Source organism: Mus musculus, chromosome X (assembly GCF_000001635.26).
Source record: "Mus musculus strain C57BL/6J chromosome X, GRCm38.p6 C57BL/6J".
Lineage (NCBI taxonomy): Eukaryota > Metazoa > Chordata > Mammalia > Rodentia > Muridae > Mus > Mus musculus.
The window spans coordinates 103,803,979-103,823,181 of record NC_000086.7 but is presented as its reverse complement, the minus strand read 5'-3'; the positions used below and the strand labels follow the sequence as shown (position 1 = coordinate 103,823,181).

General features: G+C 44.7%; 1 protein-coding gene across 1 annotated transcript in view; it reads left to right on the top strand.

Moving 5' to 3' along the window:
- The first annotated feature begins 1,193 nt into the window (after positions 1 to 1,193).
- Slc16a2 (solute carrier family 16 (monocarboxylic acid transporters), member 2) overlaps positions 1,194 to 19,203 on the top strand; it is a 124,575-nt gene continuing 106,565 nt past the window's right edge. The window contains exon 1 of the mRNA NM_009197.2: positions 1,194 to 1,827. Coding sequence (NP_033223.2) covers positions 1,380 to 1,827 — 448 coding nt within the window. The 5' untranslated portion in view covers positions 1,194 to 1,379. The remainder of the gene's footprint in view (positions 1,828 to 19,203) is intronic.

The window sequence follows — 19,203 nt, the reverse complement described above, 5'->3', positions numbered from 1 at the left end:
CTGATTATGGGATGGATCCCCGGGTATGACAGTCTAATGAATTTATGAAATTCCTAGGCAAATGGATGGACCTGGAGGGCATCATCCTGAGTGAGGTAACTCAATCACAAAAGAACTCACATGATATGTACTCACTGATAAGTGGATATTAGCCCAGAAACTTAGAATACCCAAGATATAAGATACAATTTGCAAAACACATGAAGAACGAAGACCAAGGTGTGGATACTTTGCCCCTTCTTGGAATTGGGAGCAAGGCACCCATGGAAGGAGCTACAGAGACAGAGTTTGGAGCTGAGACGAAAGGATGGACCCCATTTCTTGCTCTCTGGAACAGAGAAGCAAGAATAACCTGAACTGTGTTCTGCGTCCCGCCGGGGCATGGGCCGGGCACCCTCTGGTGCTTTCGTGCCTCCCTCCTTTCCTGGCCCGGCCCCTGGCCCAGAGTCTGCCCTGGCCAAGTCTAGACCCGGCCCTCTGTGGCTCCTCTGGGCTCCAGGTTGGCGCAAACAAAGCCCTGATTGACTGCCCGGAGGGGCGGGCCCCGCTGCGCCTCCTCCCCTCAGTCCCGCCAGGGATTTGCCGGGAAGCGCGGGGGTAGGGGGTAGGGGGTAGGGGGTAGGGGGAGACTCTGAGGGGTGCGTGGGTCTGTGGGTGTCTAAGTTCCAGGCTTGAGAAGATTGTGCCCACCCTCTGTCCCAGGCTGCACTCTCTAGGTCACCGGTCTCCAGTCCAAGTGGGAACACAGGGACTCCCGAGAACAGGGTGGGGTCTGTCACGGACCAGCTCTAGTCTTGGGGTTCCCAGGACCAATCTAGCTGCAAGTTGCTTGAAAGCAAGAGGGAGTGGACTCAAGGAGCAGGCAGGGTCTTCCTTCGAGGCTAGAGGTTGATCTGTGGGTTCTGGGACCTGCGGGGAGGAGAAGGTAGGGTAAAAGGGTAGTTTCTGCTCCGTTTGCTAATTTAATTCGTCTTCCAAGCCATCTGAACAAGAATAGGAGTCAGTAATTTGAAAAGGGAGTTTGGGGCGGCAGCAAGGCTAGAGTAGGTAGGCGAGTAAGAGGAGGAAGGGCTGGGGAGAAGAGCGAGGTTGTAGCGGCTGCCTGTTGAGGAAGAGGTGGGAGGGAGGAGGAGGGGGAGGAGAGAGAGATGACGTGGGGAGACGAGGAGGGGGGTTGGACGGGGGAGGAGAAGGAGAGGGCTTGAGGGGACCGTCTGTCGCGGGACAGGCTGGCCAGCTCGGGCGCTGGGAGGAGGAGGAGGCAGGGTCTCAGGCAGCCGCGGCGGCAGTGCTCGGAGCGGCAGGAGCAGTAGCAGCAGAAACAAGTACCAGCCAGACAACAGCTCCTCCGGCAAGCCACAGTCAGTCCCCTAGCCGCGATGGCGCTGCCAAGCCCGGCGAGCGAGGAAGCTGAGGGGCCCTGTCAGGAGGCAAACCAGGAATATCAGGAGCCGGTGTGTAGTCCTGTGCCCGAGCCGGAGCCAGAGCCGGAGCCCGAACCGGAGCCTGACCCCGAGCCGGTGCCAGTGCCCCCGCCCGAGCCTCAGCCTGAGCCCGAGCCCCAGCCCCTACCCGATCCTGCACCCCTGCCGGAGCTGGGCTTTGAGGCTGAGCCAGTGCAAGAACCCGAGCCCACGCCCACTGTGGAAACCCGAGGCACCGCGCGTGGCTTTCAGCCTCCCGAAGGTGGCTTCGGCTGGATAGTGGTGTTTGCAGCCACCTGGTGCAACGGCTCCATCTTCGGCATCCATAACTCTGTTGGTATCCTCTACTCCATGCTACTAGAGGAGGAAAAAGAGAAAAATCGCCAAGTGGAGTTCCAAGCAGGTGAGTGGCCCACGTGCCCCACCTGGCATTGTGGACAAGGGCGTCCGCCCCCACCGTCATCCCCATACCTGTTGGTCTAAAGCGCCCTTTCGAATCGCCTTTCTCACTCCTTCTTGCTAGGGCATGGGTTGCAGGGCTATAGGCAGCCTGAGCAATGGAGACCTAGGCTGAAGTGGTCCCGGGAGGTGAAAACTGGAGCATTCATTGCTTACAGGCGAGCAATGAACTTTTTGCCCTGGGACAAATCCAGACTCACCTTTTAGATTGTTTAAAGTACTTTGCCCGTGTGTGCTGGGGAAAATATTTGGAGGATTTGGGGGCGGGAGCGGGAAGCGAAGTCATGTAGACAGGACAGTAGGAAGGTTGAAAGGGCTCAGAGATAAACACCGAACAACGGGTCCCCGCAGCAGCCCCTGCTCCTTTTGGGGATCAGAGCGGTTTTCTGTCAAAACCCACTTTCAGGAATCCTGATGACTCTTCGCTCAGAGTCAACACATGGCAGGCGTGTGTGTCGCCGGAGAGAAAGGGAGGAGTGTAGTGGGGAGGGGGGGTGCGCGCGTCTCTGCCTGCTGTGGGTACGGCCCAGTCAGGCCGTTCGATCGCCTGCCGTTCCCGGGGAGCAAGCGGCTCAATGTGCACTGGAAGCCAGCCTCAAAGGAGGCAGGAAGACTGGATACAGAATGGGTCCTGCAACTCAGTCCGCACCTCAGTCCGCACCTCAGCTGCGCGGTTTCTAGGGCCCCACACCTCTGTTATCGGATGGGGGCTTCTTTCTCCCTGAAGTTAAAATGTTGACCCATCATTCCAGCTTTGGCTTGGGACTGACTCGGGCATCCCTAAGACTTGGCAGGGTTGGAGACATAGCCCTCACCTTACAGGCACGTGGTTGTGTGCAGACTCCCTAGCACGGAGACCCTCCAGTGACCTCCGGAAACTCAGGCTGTTCGCTCTGCAGAAATCCCTCAGCTGTTCTGTTGAGAGGTTTCTGGACTTAGCCGGGAGCTTGAGATATCCTTTCATGAAAATCTGGCTCCCTCCCTGAGCTGTTAGGATAGCTGGAAGTGTGCACACCATCTACTCAAGTTCCCTACTTGGGAAAAAAGTGTAAAACATAGTGTTCCCTTGGAGTTCTGGGGGTCCTCTCTTGCTAACCACCAAAAGAGGGTCCTTTTGGACGATCAAATGAAATCGAAACCTTGAATTCTGGGATGCCCACTGTGGATTACTTTTAGACATGCCCTCCCTCAATCAAGGAGGTGTGTTGTTTGCAGCTTTGCTGGGCTGTCTGGCAGAAGGGGCTTTGGGACTCTTGTGCCTCAGTCCTTGTGACCCATTGGCACCACTGCAGTATACAGGGCCCACTTGAGAAAATCTCGAGTGTACTCAGCGGCTGTAAATGGCACTTCATAACAACCTAGACTACACGGTCCTGTAGTGGAGGGGTCCCTGGACCCCATGGGACAACTTCTGGGTGGAAGGCTGCTTCTATACTCCTTGGGACCACCTTTTTCCTGCTTTGATGCAGATTAGGGGCTCTTGGGAAAGCAGCCAGGCTAGGCCCTCAGGATGTTGCCTTGGTTACTTGGGGGTTGGGGGAGCACCTGCTGAGAGTTGCCTTGTGGTTTAAGGCAGGCCAGTGGCCTTCAGGGTCAGTGGCAAAGTTTAGGCGAAAATTTAAAGGGAAGTAGTCGAGGCTGAGCTGAATTTAGGCCCCTGTATTTATGTGATGTGATCAGGCCTAGCGCTGGGGCCTTAGGAGCGTGCAATAAAACTTGGAAAAACCACTATTTTACCAGGAAGAGGTTCACTGCTGGGGAGCAGACTTCAAAGTAGGTGATCATAGGAGACTCAGGGGGAGGGCTGGCAGGGACTTTCCGGTCAGTACCTCACAGTGCAGCTGGAGGGGGCGGTAGTGCTGTGGTCTTTGCAGAGGTGTGGCTAGCTAGTGTGTATGCCAACACAGACTAGGTCCACTGAGGGGCTGGAGTTACCGGCTTAAACTCTGGAGAGTATTGGTCAGGAAGAGACAGAAAGGAATTTGGTATGTCCCAAGGGTCTGAGAATACTTTGGCGTGGGTCCTTGTTGTGGTATATCATGGTTTCACTGACGTTGTTTTTGATAGTGAGCCTTTGCAGAATGCCTCTGTTTTTATTTTGGAAGCCAGTAACACCCTACTACATTCTTGCAAATATTTTACAGAAACATTTCATCCTCAGAATTACCTTTCTTGAGACCCTCGGATTTCTGAAGGTACTGTTTATTGACTATCGGGCAGGCTCTTGCCATGTAGCCTTGGGTGACCTAGAACTTGCTGAGTAGCCCACAATAGCTTTCTGCTTGTGATTGTCCTCCTGCTTCAAATTCTCCAGTGCTAGGATTATAAGCATTTGTGCCACCATGCTTTGCCCAAGTCACAATTTAGATCTTGATATTTCCAAACATCTTTGCCTGCATTCAATTTCTTCAGTCTATTCAGAGTTTTGTGGCCACCTATGTCACAGCCCTGGAATATGAAACAGGGAAAAACTTAGTATTTTGCTACTGTCTTTATGAGCCAGCATTTGCCCAATAACGAGTCTGGGAGGACACTTAAGGAAGTTGGTACATTGTTTATTTCTATTAATATGATGTCTTACATGGCATTCATTCCTGACAATTTATTAATTTGTATTTGGAGGAACTCTGAAACCCAAGTGTTGTTGTTGTTGTTGTTGTTGTTGTTGTTATTGTTGTTGTTAGACCTAACACTGTCTAGCCATGAAGGTATATGTAATAGCTTATTTGGTCTAAGGTTCTGAAGTAGTGAAAGTCCCAGAGAAAGGTAATTTCGATGTCTACAAGACAATTCCAAACAGGGCTCTCTGGCACAGGTCAAGGAACAGATAGGGAGAAAGTAGAGTTTGGGCTGTCCTAGAACAGGTAATATACAATCTTTGTGAATCCTGTGGCTTTGAGGTTCTGGTACGTTTCCAGGTATATAGTTTGTGTCATTTCTTCAGCCCATTTAAGGGAAGCCAAGTCTCCCTAGGAGCTAGGTCTGGGAGGACTGATGGCAAAGGGTTTTTGAGAGTGAAACAAATAACTGAGGTCTAGGCTGGGGGTAGGCAGGGGCGGGGTGGGGAGAACAGGAAAGAAGAAAGCTTAGACTTTTGTAGAAGTCACAGGAAATTAAGCATCTCTCCAGCCCAGAAAAGGCATCAGATAGGACAGGAGGCAGCCAGACCATTTTGTGGGATATAAATACCAAGTATGGTTTCTTGGGACAACAGATGACCCTTACAATGGGAAATAGGAGCAAGACTGGATAGGTTGCTAGCCCTAGCTCACTCTTCAAACCCTAAGTAGAGGTAAGGTTGAGGTTTAAGTTGAGCAGATGAGGCAGATTTAGCCAGAGTTGTTAACACTGGATCCAAACTAAAGTCTGTTTTAAAGTGCTTCAGAGTAAGCCCATTACCTTGCTTCTTCATTTCCAGTTTACCACTGAGCCATACATGATGAGAGGTCCTTTTATTGGGGAGTTGAGATGTACAGTCCTTGGAAATTCCTGAGGGAGGCAAGACTAGGGCTCTCACTACTAAAAAAAGTGGACAATAGTAAGGAAGGTTCACTACTGGTATAAGATGGCTTAGGTTGGTGATCTACCCTGGTGGAGAAAACAAACAAACAAACAAACAACTTTCTCTGCATATGCAAGAATAATCTACTATGCTTAAAAGTGACTAAGGGCAGAAGCAAGCCACCTGTCTTTCTTCTCATCATAGTGTTTTTAGCTACTTGCTTCAGTATCTCATTGGGTTTACTAGTAAATTGTTAACTTTGAGATTGAAGTATCTTTTGAGTAAACATCTGTCAATCCCAACGTTGACCAAAGGCTTTTGCCTGCTGTCCAGCAGAGCAAGATCATGTTGGTGCTTTAGGCCACAGGGCCAATGGCTAGGCATCCTTCAAATCATTCCTCTGCATCTTCTCCAACCAAAGTGGGTAGGTCCCAATCTGTGACCCTGGTTCATGCTAGAAAGAATGAAGATGAGAAGCTGGGGCACTAGAAAACCAAACAAGAAAATGCTTGTTGGAGCTGATAACTGGGTGCACCTGGATCATTGTCTCACTGTCCAGTGCCTTCAAGTGCTCATTATAAACAACTCCTCTTCCTCTTGCCTACTGGTATTGGTGAGTGAAACTTACTCTAAATCTAAGAGACCTCAGGCCAAATCTGAACACAACCCCCAAACTGATTATCTCAATGACAGCAGCTAGGAGTTACAAAACCTGTGATTCCCAACTTGCTCTGTACCTCAATTACCTATCTGTAAAACAAGAAAGAAAACTATGTGAAAATTTTAACCCCAGCCTCATATCCTTCTAGAGTTGTGTGATAGCTCATTGTTTTTTGGTTTTTTTTTTTGTTTGTTTGTTTGTTTGTTTTGTTTTTTTGCTTTTTTGAGACAGGGTTTCTCTGTGTAGCCCTGGCTGTCCTGGAACTCACTCTGTAGACCAGGCTGGCCTCGAACTCAGAAATCCTCCTACCTCTGCCTCCCGAGTGCTGGGATTAAAGGTGTGCGCCACCACGCCCGGCAATAGCTCGTTCTTTACTACTCACCTAGCATAAGTTTTGACATGCAAAGAAAACTTTGTTAAGTTGCCTGAAGGGGCAGTTAGGTGAGTTGGGAGTATATTAGGAAAGTGAAGAAAACCCAGTGGACACCATTTTTCTACTTTATCTGGTTTTATTTATTTATTTTTTAACACTATGGGGCTTTAAATTTCGGGCACCTTTAAAAAGATCAGCTCCATTTTGTTCAGTATGTAAAAACAACTCTGATCCTACACATATTTTCCCCACAATGTTCTACTCTCCAGAGAACTGGATTTAGAAAAGAACTCTCAACTTGGCGTGCTGCTAGTATGTATGGATGGTGCTCTTTCCCTCAAAAGTATTAAACTGAAGTCCCTCCCTCGGGCCTCAGCTTGGACCCCACTCTTTTAAAATATCTAGGTTTACTTTTATTACTTTATGTGTGTTTTGCCTGAGTGTACATCTGTGCATCTCATGTGTGCCTGGTGCCCTAGGAGGTGATGAGCCTCCATGTGGGTGATGTGAATAGAGTTTGGGCCCTTTGAAACAACAAGAAGTGCTTTTAACCACAGAGCCAACTCTCCAGGCCCGGGCCCCTCTCATAAAATTTAATTTCCTACAGCTTGCTCTCATTTCTCATAAACGCATGGTCAGTGTGACCTTTGTTTTTTGTTACTTCAGGCTAGAAGTGGAAACTAAGATTTCTGAATGTGATACAGAGCTTCCAAAGTGGGGGGCTTCAGCCAGGTTATCTCTGTAGCTGGCTTGGGTATTCTTGGAGAGTCTTGGAGAAGGCTGAGATGCATGCCTGTTATCCCTGGTCAACTTTGGCTTTGCTCTTCGTTTGACTGGGAGTGCCTAATGAGGATCCAGGCATGGAGTGCTTTCCTTTTACACAGGACTTTTATTTTCGTGTCATTTGGCAACATTTTGTGAAATAGGCAAGCAGCTAGACTATCAGCATTTGCAGATGTATGTAAGAGATACTGTCTCCACCTTTTGAGAAGTCCAGTTTCTCAGGAGAGTGCCCTGCTCCTCCCAACAACCAAATGCCATGGAGTTTGTTTCATTGTGTATTAAAAAGAATTTGTTTGTTTCTTTGTTTTAGATTGTGTGCATGACAGAGTGTGATTTCTTGACTTGAACTCTCACTTGGGATTGAGTGTGTAAACCCTAGAGAAAAGGGCTCATTTTGTTTACATGTTTGATTGATTATCTTTTGAGACAAGAACTCACTACTTAAAACAAGCTGTTCTCAAACTTGCAGTGATCCTCCTGCCTCTACCTCCTGACTACTCAGATTACAAGCATGCACAACCACATGTGGCAGCAAGGCCTTGTTCTTAAAACACGCATATATATGTGCACATGTATACCGTCATTCATGTGTATTACATTGGAAAGAAGTCTTACCATATCTTCCTACAGAGTTAAATTTAATGTGACAGAGATACAAAATATCCAGCCTAGAAAACATGCTAGGTGAAGAGGATGGAGAATACGGTCAGCCTTGCTGGGTCATATTTCTTGGTCCAGATCCATTTGCTACTCTCTAGTTATGAGACTAGGAAACATTTATCACAAATTCCACTCTATATCACATTTCCCCCTATTCTGCATGCTACCTAGTATTTAAATGTTGCTGAGAAGGGAGCTGTGGTCATTGCAGACATCTCTGGCTTCAGTGGTATTAAAAGGACCTACTCTGAAGGTGGGTGCATTGCCTGCTTATATGAAACAATTCGGCATCTACTTGTGGGTGGAGAATGTGGCCTGTGACCTCTTCATCATAGCAATCTTGTCCTTCTCTGTTCTCCACTTTCATGTTTGTAGGGTTGATAAGAGAAAAGTATACGATTGGCTGTCCCTTGCCACACATGTGTGTGTGTGTATATGTGTGTGTGTGTGTGTGTGTGTATATATATATATATATATATATATATATATATATATATATATACACCAAGGCCTCTCTTTTTTCTTTTCTCCCTTCTCTTATTTTTCACTCTGAGTGAAGGATGACTCAGTGGTACAGAAACCACCTCTAGAGTTTTGTAGTAGAATAGCTGTTCTGAATCCTGTTTGGACATTCCCATACCGTCTCCTTTCACAGCTCTAGGCGCCCAGCCCAACAGGTACTGTTATGGTTGAGTCTTAATAAAAATCAAGAAATCCTACTTTTGCTTTAAATCCTCACTATCACTGTTGTCCATCTCCTATGCCCCTAGAACTCCAGACTGAGTTTAGCTTTCAGGTTCTGGTTCATACTACATTAAGCTCCTATCATCTCTCTTTTTGCCAGCAAAAGATGCACACAGTTGGCTGTAGAGAGATGAGAGAAGGAAGGAAACAGATACTCAAATCATCAAGAATAAAAAGAAAAAAAGTTTAGGGAGGGCAGAGAGAGGAAGGGGTGGTTCCTGGGTTAGTTGCTTTTCCTGTTTCTATGAGCTTGGGCAGAAACAAGAAAAGTGGATGTTGCTAGATAACCAGTCCCCACATAGGTTCTTTGCTTACCTTATCCTGGCGATCTACCCATCTACCAATTTACCCCAGCTGTAATAGAATGTACATGCACCCATGTGTTCAGACACGTGTGCTTGTGTGTATAGTGGGATAGATAATGTCTAACTGGCCTATTAATTAGTAGAGCTCCTTCAAACATGGTGTCTATAAGATTGAGGTCATGGTTTTAGTCACTTGTTCAGGTTACCGAGCTTACAAACAAAAATATTCTTCAGTTAATGGTCCATGTCACTTATGCCGGTGACATGGATAGAAGAATTAGATAGAAGACTGGAGATAACTCCCTGCCATCTCTCTTGCCACTGCGGTAATGGAGGTTGGGGGGGGTGGGCAGTATGGAGCATAGAGCCCAGCATGGCTGCCTGTGCTGCATTCCACAGTGGGATTTCTTTGTCCTTTAGCTCCATACTTCTGCTGAACACCCTAATGATAGCAATAGCATAGCTGTGATAAGCAACATTCGTTCATATTAATTAACAGCAATTAGTTCTATGGAAAGTACCATCTTGAACACTTTCAAGTACCTATTTTGTTTTAATTCTCAACGGTCTAATCATATAGGTATCACTACTTCCTACATTTTTTTAGATAAATCAAGGATCAAAAGTATCATGTTCAGGTTTACATGGCAAAAGCCAGGCTTTGGATCTGAACAGTCTAAGCCCAGAACTCATGCTTTTTGACCCTGATTTAACACATGGCGCTATGTGGGAGCACCTGCCTTGGGACACTACTTTGGAGTTTTCTCCTTCCTGCTTCTTCTAGGCATCCTTAGGAGAAAGGGAGATGGGGGTTAGTAAACAAAGGTTGGGCGGTCTTGTGATACAACATTTTCTCACCACCCATCTCACTGTACTGAGTGAGTGTGCAAAGAATCATAATTCTTAAAGTTCAAAAAGCGTTAGACAGTTTGTCACCTCTTTGTTCTTTAGTCCAGAACAAATCACATAACCTTTCTAGGATGCAGAAGTCCCACATACAAAGGCCACAAAGCTGTCCTCAGCAAGCAGTGTTTAATTTGATAGTTCTGTCAGGATGAGACGTGACTGCGTATTTGTAAGAGTTCTTTGTAAATTATGGTCATTGTTGTTGGTATGATGATCCTTGCTCAGGCCCTAGAAATGAAGTCACTGCTTTTGTCTAAATGTGTCTCTAAATATCTCTTCCTGTCCTCTCATTTTCCACTCCATCTCTTCACCATTTCTTTATGGATTCATCTGCAGTTTGCTCTGATGTCCTAAAGCTAAAGACAGGACTGGTTGTGTTTTCTTTGTTCCTCAGCCCTAGGAGAGCCCAAACAGAGGAGGGGCCAGATCCCAGATCATATACATTCAAGGAAACAAGGCATGTGGAAATATTTACAGCACTTGGCAAGAGCTCACAAACCTCACTCTATCAAGGGCTGAGTATTTCAGTAAGAATTGCTAGGGCTGAGGGGCGGATGGTGATGGAGTTAGGGTGTCATTTCCTCCAGGGAGTCTTGTTATCTTGCAGATAGTAAGGAAGAAAGAAAGGGATATTTAGGGTCAGAAGGTCTGAGCCAGGGGACATTAAGTTTATAAGGAGATTTGCTCCTTTGTGTTCAGCTCTGGAGTAGGCCAGTTTCCTTGTGTTTTAAACAGGATATCCCCAGAGAGCTGAGGTCACAGAGGCCTGCAGTAGTAGTTTCGAGCATGCATTTCAGTGGCCACTTAGGAAGCCTCCATTAAGGCCAGTTAGTTGTCTGAGGAAATGGCTTAATTTTGTTGCTTTGAGACAAGGACCTTGCTCTATAGTTCAGGCTGTCCTTGAACTCATGGTGATGATCCTCCTGCCTCAGATATCAAGTATTGAGATTCTAAGTATATGCCACCATGCCTGATACATTTTTCTTTCATTGCTTATAACAAAATGTAAACCATAAGCCCTTCTTTAAGACAAGGGTTTTAAATACACCACAAGTAAACATCCTGATTTTTAGCTATTCAAATATCTGAGCTAAAGGCCCAAAGTTATAGGTCGATGGCAGAGCATTTGCCTAGCATATACAAAGGTCCTGGGGTCTGTCCCCAATCTGCTCCCAACTAAGAGACTGGGATAAGTATGGAAAGACAGAGAACAAGGGAGAGGGAGAGGGAGAGGGAGAGGGAGAGGGAGAGGGAGAGGGAGAGGGAGAGGGAGAGGGAGAGGGAGAGGGAGACGGAGAGGGAGAGGGGAAGAGAGAGAGAGTTTTCTCCTTTCTCATCTTACAGGTCTATAATTGAGCTATGTATGGAAAGGTGTGTCCTTAACTAATCCATTTGTAGTGGAGGTTGCTTTGAAAGGTGGCTGAGAACTGAGTGAAGGCTGTGAGTTGCTACCAGCACTTTCTAGGGTATCCTTCCAGAAATATTTTGTTTCTTGCTATCATTCAAATGCACAGCCTACCTTTGAAGTACAAATGATGAAACATAACATTATCTTCTAACTTGCCTTCAAATTTCAAAGTATCGTGGGTATTAGTTATACAATAAGTCCATAAAGCAAGCCCTCATTCTTTGTTACAGACACATCATATTTTCCAATGGGTATATCATGAATTATTTAATCAGTGTCTTACTGACAGACATTCAGTTGTCTCCAATATTTTCCTATAGGCTTTAGGATGAAGCAGCACTAGATGGAGATGCCTTAACATATGGTTCCTGGACAAAGTTTCAGTTTCTTGGAAATTTTATTAGTTTTCTAATACAAAAAATTTCATCGCTGAGATGGAGGTTAAATGAGACAACATACGTTCAGCATCTGACATACACCTTGGCACCTACTAAGCATTTGATTAAGTGTGAGTTCTTTTCCTGGCTCACGAGCCTTCCCCATCCATTATCCTCCAATTGCATGAATGTGGGTTTAATTCAAGAAAATAGGTCTTTCCTGTGTGCTGGAATGATCTCCAGATGAGCCAGAGTAGTGTCCCTTAAGTTTACAATTTCTTTGAAAAAAAATACAACATTCAAAATAACTATGGTTATTGCTAAGTAGGAAAAAATGTGTGTTGTATTGAGTTGAATATTGTTATCACTTTCTTGTGGTGATGTGGGCAAACAGAGAAGAATGTAGAATCAGGGGAAGCTTGCTGGTAGGCCTAGAACTTGACATAGGGTTTAGCTACATGGAAACTCGGCAAAAGTAACAGTACAGAAGTTGAGAATTAAACAATTTGTAACCAGGTCTTGTGGTGCAGGCCTATAATCCTAGCACTTGAAAACAGCGGCAGGGGGATCAGGAATTCAAAGTCCGATTGGCCTGCATAGTACTACTTTGTCTCACACAAAACAAAACTAAAACCCAGAACAAAAAAAAAAATTAGACTATTTGGTTGTGTCTCAGATTCTGTTTTTGTTGTTTTGTTTTGGGTTGTGTTTTCTCCCTCTGGGAATCCAGTGAGTCACTGTTCCCCATTAGGCCCTACACAGCAGGTGGGGTAGGGTGGGGTGGAAGGGTAGGAGAAGAAAAAATACTGAGGACATTTGGAGAGAAGGGGCATGGGGCGAGGGGATGTCTGGGCATCAGGCCACAAAATGAGATGCCTGAAAATGGCCTGTGGCACATCAGCCTGGGCCACACCACCTGCTTTTCTATGTCAGCAACCTAGACACTTTTTTCTAAGCATTCTGAGGCCAAGAAGAGCATAGTAGCAAAAGCTCTCAGCCTCTCAGTTTAGGCTCAGAGTGGTGTCCAGATCCTGTGAAGCCCAGGAAAAAGAAGCTTGTTAACTCATCTCTTACTGGGTACATTGTAATAAACATCTCCATTTTTTAAATTCATGGAACAATGAAGGGAAATTGTTTAAGCTCATCATATGTCAGTGTCTTTGGTCACATCAAGTGCTACATTGATGGAATCTGAGAAATAAAAATTAATATAATTTTGTGTCTACTAGGGGAAAGTTTACTGGATGGAAGCCCTGCATAGAATTCCTGTTCCCTATTTCTAGGGGCAGAAAATAGAAGACTGGGGCAAATGAGAGTAGACAGTGATTCTAACTCTGGGTTTCCAATTCCATGCTTCATGGGGGTGGTAATGCACGAGTTTTCTGAAGCTGCAATAGAAAACCTCAGTACCATCTGAAGTTTAAGTGTTAGGTAAGAAGCAGAATATGCAGTAGGAGAAAATAAGGAACCAGGAGTTGTGCCATTAAGGGAATAAAAACAAGACTTATGGAGGGGAAGATTTAGGCATAACTGAGACCTTGTGGCTGGAATTCAGAAAATACTGTGATCAGTGAGGAGAGAGGAGTAGGAGAGAGGAATGGAGGAGAATAGGAGGGGAGGGGAGAGGAAAGGAGAAAAGAGGAGAGGAGACAAAAGGAGAGTTCTATAGTAAGTTCGTTGTAACCTTGCTAAGTGCATTTTCTTTTCTGGACTTCGGATTTCTCTCCTTCTGAAATGAGAAACTTGGACCAATGAACAGTTTCACAAGGAGACCTTGGGCATGATGGTGATGGGACTGGGGAATGGCAAAGAGGTTAACAAAAGAGCTTCTTTTAAAATGGAAACATAGCCTCACAGATTTGAGGAAAGACAGCTTTCAGAGATAGTAACTATCCATAGCTTTAACCCTATATTCTTGAAGAATTCCCTCAAGTGAGGCAAAGAGAGATGGCAAGATGGTTTAGCAGGTTAAGCTCACTTGCCACCAAGCCCAGAAATCTTAAGTTCCATCCTTAGAGTGGAACTATAGAATGGCAGGAGAGAACTGATTTCCTTTGAGTTATCCTTTGACATTCACACAGACTGAAACATAAGGGCACATGAATACACACACACACACACACACACATGCAGATATAGATAGATAGATAGATAGATAGATAGATAGATAGATAGATAGATAGATAGATAGAGATGTGACAATTTTTAAAGAGATACAAAAAGAGAATTATGTGTGTATGCATGTGTGTATACTTGTGCAAGTAAGATCACACCTCAAAGCACAGTTGGTATTTGTTAGAACCAATTATGACATACTGAGTTAGCATCATAGGAAATCTTTCCTGAATAATCTCCACTCTAAGACTGCTTTCCAGGGACTAAAGAAATGTCTTGGTGCTTAAGAGCCCTTGCTACTCTTGCAGAAGATCTTGATTTTGATTCCCAGCACCCACATGGTGGCTCACAACCTTCTGTAACTCCAGTTCTAGGACAGTAGCACTGGATACACTCATGGTGCACAGACATATGTATAGGTAAAATACTAATACACATAAAACAAAATCAATAAGTCAAAAAATTAAGATAGCTTTCCAGATACACACAAGGAGACCAGAGTGGTTTTATTATTTAAGCCTGTGTTTTATGTGTAGGGATCCTGCCATAGAGCCAGCTTGAATAAGCACTGATGTTCAGCCAAACTGTCTAGATAAACACTATTCACTAGCTGTTTGTCCATGCACAAGGTATTTAACTTCTCTGTACTGTTATTTCCCTGTTTGAAAAAGGAAGATATCAAAATCCCTTACGATATGGTTATGACATGAGCTTATAAACTGGCCTAGGACAGTATCTGACACATTGCAGGAGCTACATACATGTTTGCTGTTCTTGGCATCTATCTAATTATCTGTGGCTTGTGAATATACATACTGGGGCCCGAAAGAGCAAATGTGATCCCAGGTTAGCCCAGTGATAGTCAAGAATTGGGGATTGGTTGCATTGTTAAGATACCACGTGGGCTACTCTCATGTAGCCCAAGCTCAGGACTGGATTAGGACCTTCAGAGTCCCCAAGAACAATTTTTAGACTGTTAAATGCTGCGAGATGACAGAGTTGGATTGGTAAATATATACTTTTCCTATTTGGAAGTGGTTTTAACTTATTGATACCTAAAATTATGCTCAATCCACATGTGGAGTTATCATCCCACACCAGTCATACTAGGCCGTACACTTCTGCTCTAAGTTTAGGAAAGAATCAATAACTATGTATGGTCTATATAGCTACACACAGCAGTTCTCTACCCAAGCAGTTCCATACACAGCAGGGAGCGCTGTATCCTGTTCCTACTGGCTTATCTTGCCAGGCCTCATGGACTCTTTGCTGATTGGAACCGCCCACACAGTACTTGGAAGGATTATTATCTTCTGGGAGCAGGTGAGGACATATACCTGAAAGTCTCAATAAAACAATCCTGGCAGGAAGCTCTAAATATTATCAAGTAAAAATCCTAGTGTAGAGTTGGGATGAGAAAGAATGGTTAGGATCCTCTCTGCCACTTGGTGATGAGTGGAGCAAGAGTCTCCCAGCTCTGACTATTCCAGTGACTTCAAGTCAGTGACCTTAGAAACCTTGATATCATTATCAGCTTCTATATTGCTCTGTGCATCAGCAGGTTCTAACCATCCAAGTGGTGGACAATAAGACAATTATGTGTTTTAAGAACCAAAATGGTCTGGGGGATTTTTTTTCCCTTGACATTTCACTCATGGAAAGAGTAGCTCCAATTAAACTTTCCATTGGCCCACTAACTAAACAAATGGAGAAACATAGTGGTATATGTAAGGGAGGTACAGAGACTTTTGTTTGACATCTTCCCTGGAGATGGCACCACTCACATTCAGGCCTGTACTATCTGCCCTTTTCATAAAGTGTCTCAAACATGGAAGGCTCAGGTGGAACCGGTCAGACCGGATGTTGTGAGCCTACGCCTTGTAGAAAGGGAAAGATAGATACACACACAGCCACGGGAGAGAATAAGGAGGAAACAAATCTATTGTTCCAGCCTCTAACTTGAAAAAAACCTACCTATGGCTTCCAGAGTATCACCAATGAACACTGTTAAAGAATGTGGTGGCTCACCTATGTCCCGTGAATGGACTTGGCTGGTTCTCCAGACAGGAATAGAAACCTCAAGACTACATTCCAGGCCATGGCTCAATAGAGGCTAGGGCTGGCCTTGAGGCCCTCTTCTTTTTCATGGACTTAGTCTGAGCGTTGAAATAAAAGATGACTTGGGATGGGAGCTCACAATGACAATCCCAAAGTTTAACTCCCCTTTGTCTCACTTTTCTATATTCTATGTGGCCCAAGATTTAACATTAAGTAGACAGTTTTAGAGCCCTGGCATTACTGTTTACATGATCCACAAGCCTTGGCCAAGTCTGAACTTCACTTTCCTTCTCTGCCGAAAAGAGGGCAGTGGAGGTTATAATCCCTGCCTCTCAGCTGTGTGATAAAGTTCAAATGATAGAATGAATGTGATAAACCTTTGAAACCTACTTTGAATATTCCACATGAATTATCATCATGATCATATTAATAAGCAAATCTTCAAATTTGCATATGTCGTTATGCATGTATATGTGGACTGAGACATTTACCCACTGTGCATGCATGTATAAGCAACTCCATCTATGTAAGGAATTGTATATACATCTCTGATTTTAAGCTTGAACTCATGACACGGACCATTAAAAATGCATACTCCTAAAAAAAGTGTGCACATACAAACAGCCTCATAGCTGTGAAATGAATGAGCAGACCACAGCATTCATCTTCTCTCTAGACTGGTCTTCTAGGAGTCTGAAAAGGACGCTCTTTCTAAATTCCCCAACTTCATCCTGCCAGTGTCTCCTTTGCCCTTGCTGGGGCCTCTTCCTGGCCTCCATCTTGTTTGCACGTTAGCACAGCTGCTGCTAAAATTCAGGCTGCCCTGTGTGGCATCCACATGTCTGGAGAGCATGGGGCCTGTCCAGTTGCTCCACGAATAGCAGCACCACAGCTCCTTCCCGCACAATGTATTTATAGCCATGGTTGCAAATAGCTGTCAACATTTTCAGAGTATTTTTCAAAACACAGTTAATCCAGCCACAGAAATAGTCACTGGCCCAAATGCTCTGAAGCTAAAAGAAATTAAACCTAAAGGAAATTGAATCTCACATCTCTCTTCTTCTCTTTCTCCTGTTCATTATCCCTCCTGTGACCCGCTTTGGCCACTTCTTATTCCATAGATCACTGAGCTTAAGTAAGGTATGGGGGATATGGTACCATAGGGTAGATGTGCTTCAGAGAACTTAGCATCATCCTAGCATAATGCTTTAAGAGAAAGGAAGAAAGGAGAAAGAAGAAGAAGTAAGAGTGTTGAGGATTAGAAGAATGCACATAACTGAAGACTTCGTAATTGTCAGACCCACAACAAGGAAGCCGAGTGCCCATTTTGAGGCCAACTAGAGTTTTGGTTGGTTTTAGAGGATCCCACACTTCCCACAGTCTGTGGGGTGTGGACCAGCATACTGTGCTGCTTCTTTGCAGGGTTGAAACACTAAAGTGAGCCCCTAGTGATGGAGTTGAAGAGGTAAACATGAATACAGGATAAGGTAATCTCCCAGGAAGGGAACAGGCCTGAGGCTACGGTGACACGGGTTTAGGTAGGGTTGGAATATCACTATTTTCAAAAGCAGAATGCTCTTGAGGATGGAAAAGAACACTGTTAATATTTTTCTAGCACACTAGGCATAAAACAGGATTGTCATAGGTAACCCAAAATGAGTGTCCGTTGTAGAAATAGAGTGTGTTTGTTACAGCTTTCTCAGAAAAAAAAAAAGAGCACCATAAAGACTCCTCCCAAGGTGCCTTGAGAAACGTATGCATGTTTGTGTGTGTGCAGGGGGAGGGATTGTTCATTATGTGTCTGAATTAAATTTGTATGAAAGTATGTGAGACTGTGAGTATATCTAACTTTGTGTTACTATGTATGTGTATGATATGTGTGATGATGCGTGTGTACATGGATATATAGTAAGAGTGAATGAATACATGTGCATGTGAGCACATGCAAGATAGCCAGTCCTCACCCCTGTTTCACTGAATTGCAGACTCAGTTCCAGGACAGCAGTCACATAGTCCACTGCCTTATTTCATATGCGGGGAAACCAAAGCATGGGTCATAAGATTTATACACTTCCACCACTTGTTTGGCAATGGCAAAGGGTTGACTAGCAACAGTCACAGTAATCCTGATTGGGTGTCAGATGCCAATCCATATGCATTGAAGTGAAAGCCCGGCGATTTCTTAAAGGTTTTTGCAAACAATGGGTACTTGGCAAGTGCAAAAAAGAAGCTTCTTAAGTCATTTTGAAGTGCCTGAAAAGACTAAGCTTGGGTGCCAGGGGAATATTTAACCAATGGCTGGTTCCCTTGGAGCTGTTTCTCTGAAGGATGCTGTTAAGCAATGGAAGCTTTGAAATATCACTTGGTGCCATCCTTCTCATCCCTCACCCTAAAGATGTTATTTGTCTTAGAGACAAACGTTGATCTCGAGTAGAGATCCACTAAAACTCTTCACAGGATTTAGGCCAGACATATGCTGAACATTTTCCTAGACTGACATAGGATACAGGACAACCCCTCTTCCTTAGCCCCTTATTCCTGCCCCATCACATTGGACTCCAAGGCAAGAGAAATGGCTACAGATGTGCTAACAGGGTTCTGGATGGAGGCTAAGAATGTGTGTCCCAGAAGATAGATAGCTACCTCATTTTCCCTGGATTGTTTGGTCTGTAGCTGAAGGATAGCCCCATAACAATGAAGCAAAAACACCAAAACATTAGTCCTCATCTGAACAGATTGAACCTGCTTGAGTTTTCATTTTTCTGTACAAAGGATGAGACAGGACTATGGGGTGCCATAGCAAAGGTCAGGAGGAACTAGTCCAGTTTTTTGTTGTTGTTTGTTTGTTTGTTTTTGTCCTATAGATACTCCAGTTTGGAGTCAGCCAGTATTCACTGGGCATTTACTGTGTGCCTACCATCAAACTGGATGTTTACATAAGTGAATTTTATCATTAAGGCCTTACACTAACCCTGTAAATACACTCCAAGAAATAATTACCAGTGGCTTAGTCAAAGTAAAATGGCTAATAACGGCAGAATGGGAGTTCAACCACAACTTTCTTGACTAAAAGAAGTTATTGGTAGTCTACGGCATGCCAGGCATTATGCTAAAATTTTTCCACAGATTATCTCACTTAATCCTCAGAATAACTCTGTGGGGGTCTACTTCACCCTGTGATATTTTCCATATAAAGCTATTAAGGTTCAGAAATATTCGGTCCTTTATCCAAGGCCCAGTGTTCCAGCACTTGCAGTAAAGGATTCAAATCTAGTCTTCTTGACTCTCAAGAGTCAACCCTTCCCTGCTTCTCTGTATAGTATAGGCTTCTGGATACTAACTCCCTCTCGTACTAGGGATTAAAACCTGGGGTTTTGAGCATGCGGGGCACATACTCTACCACTGAGCCACAGCTCCCAGCTTTCAAA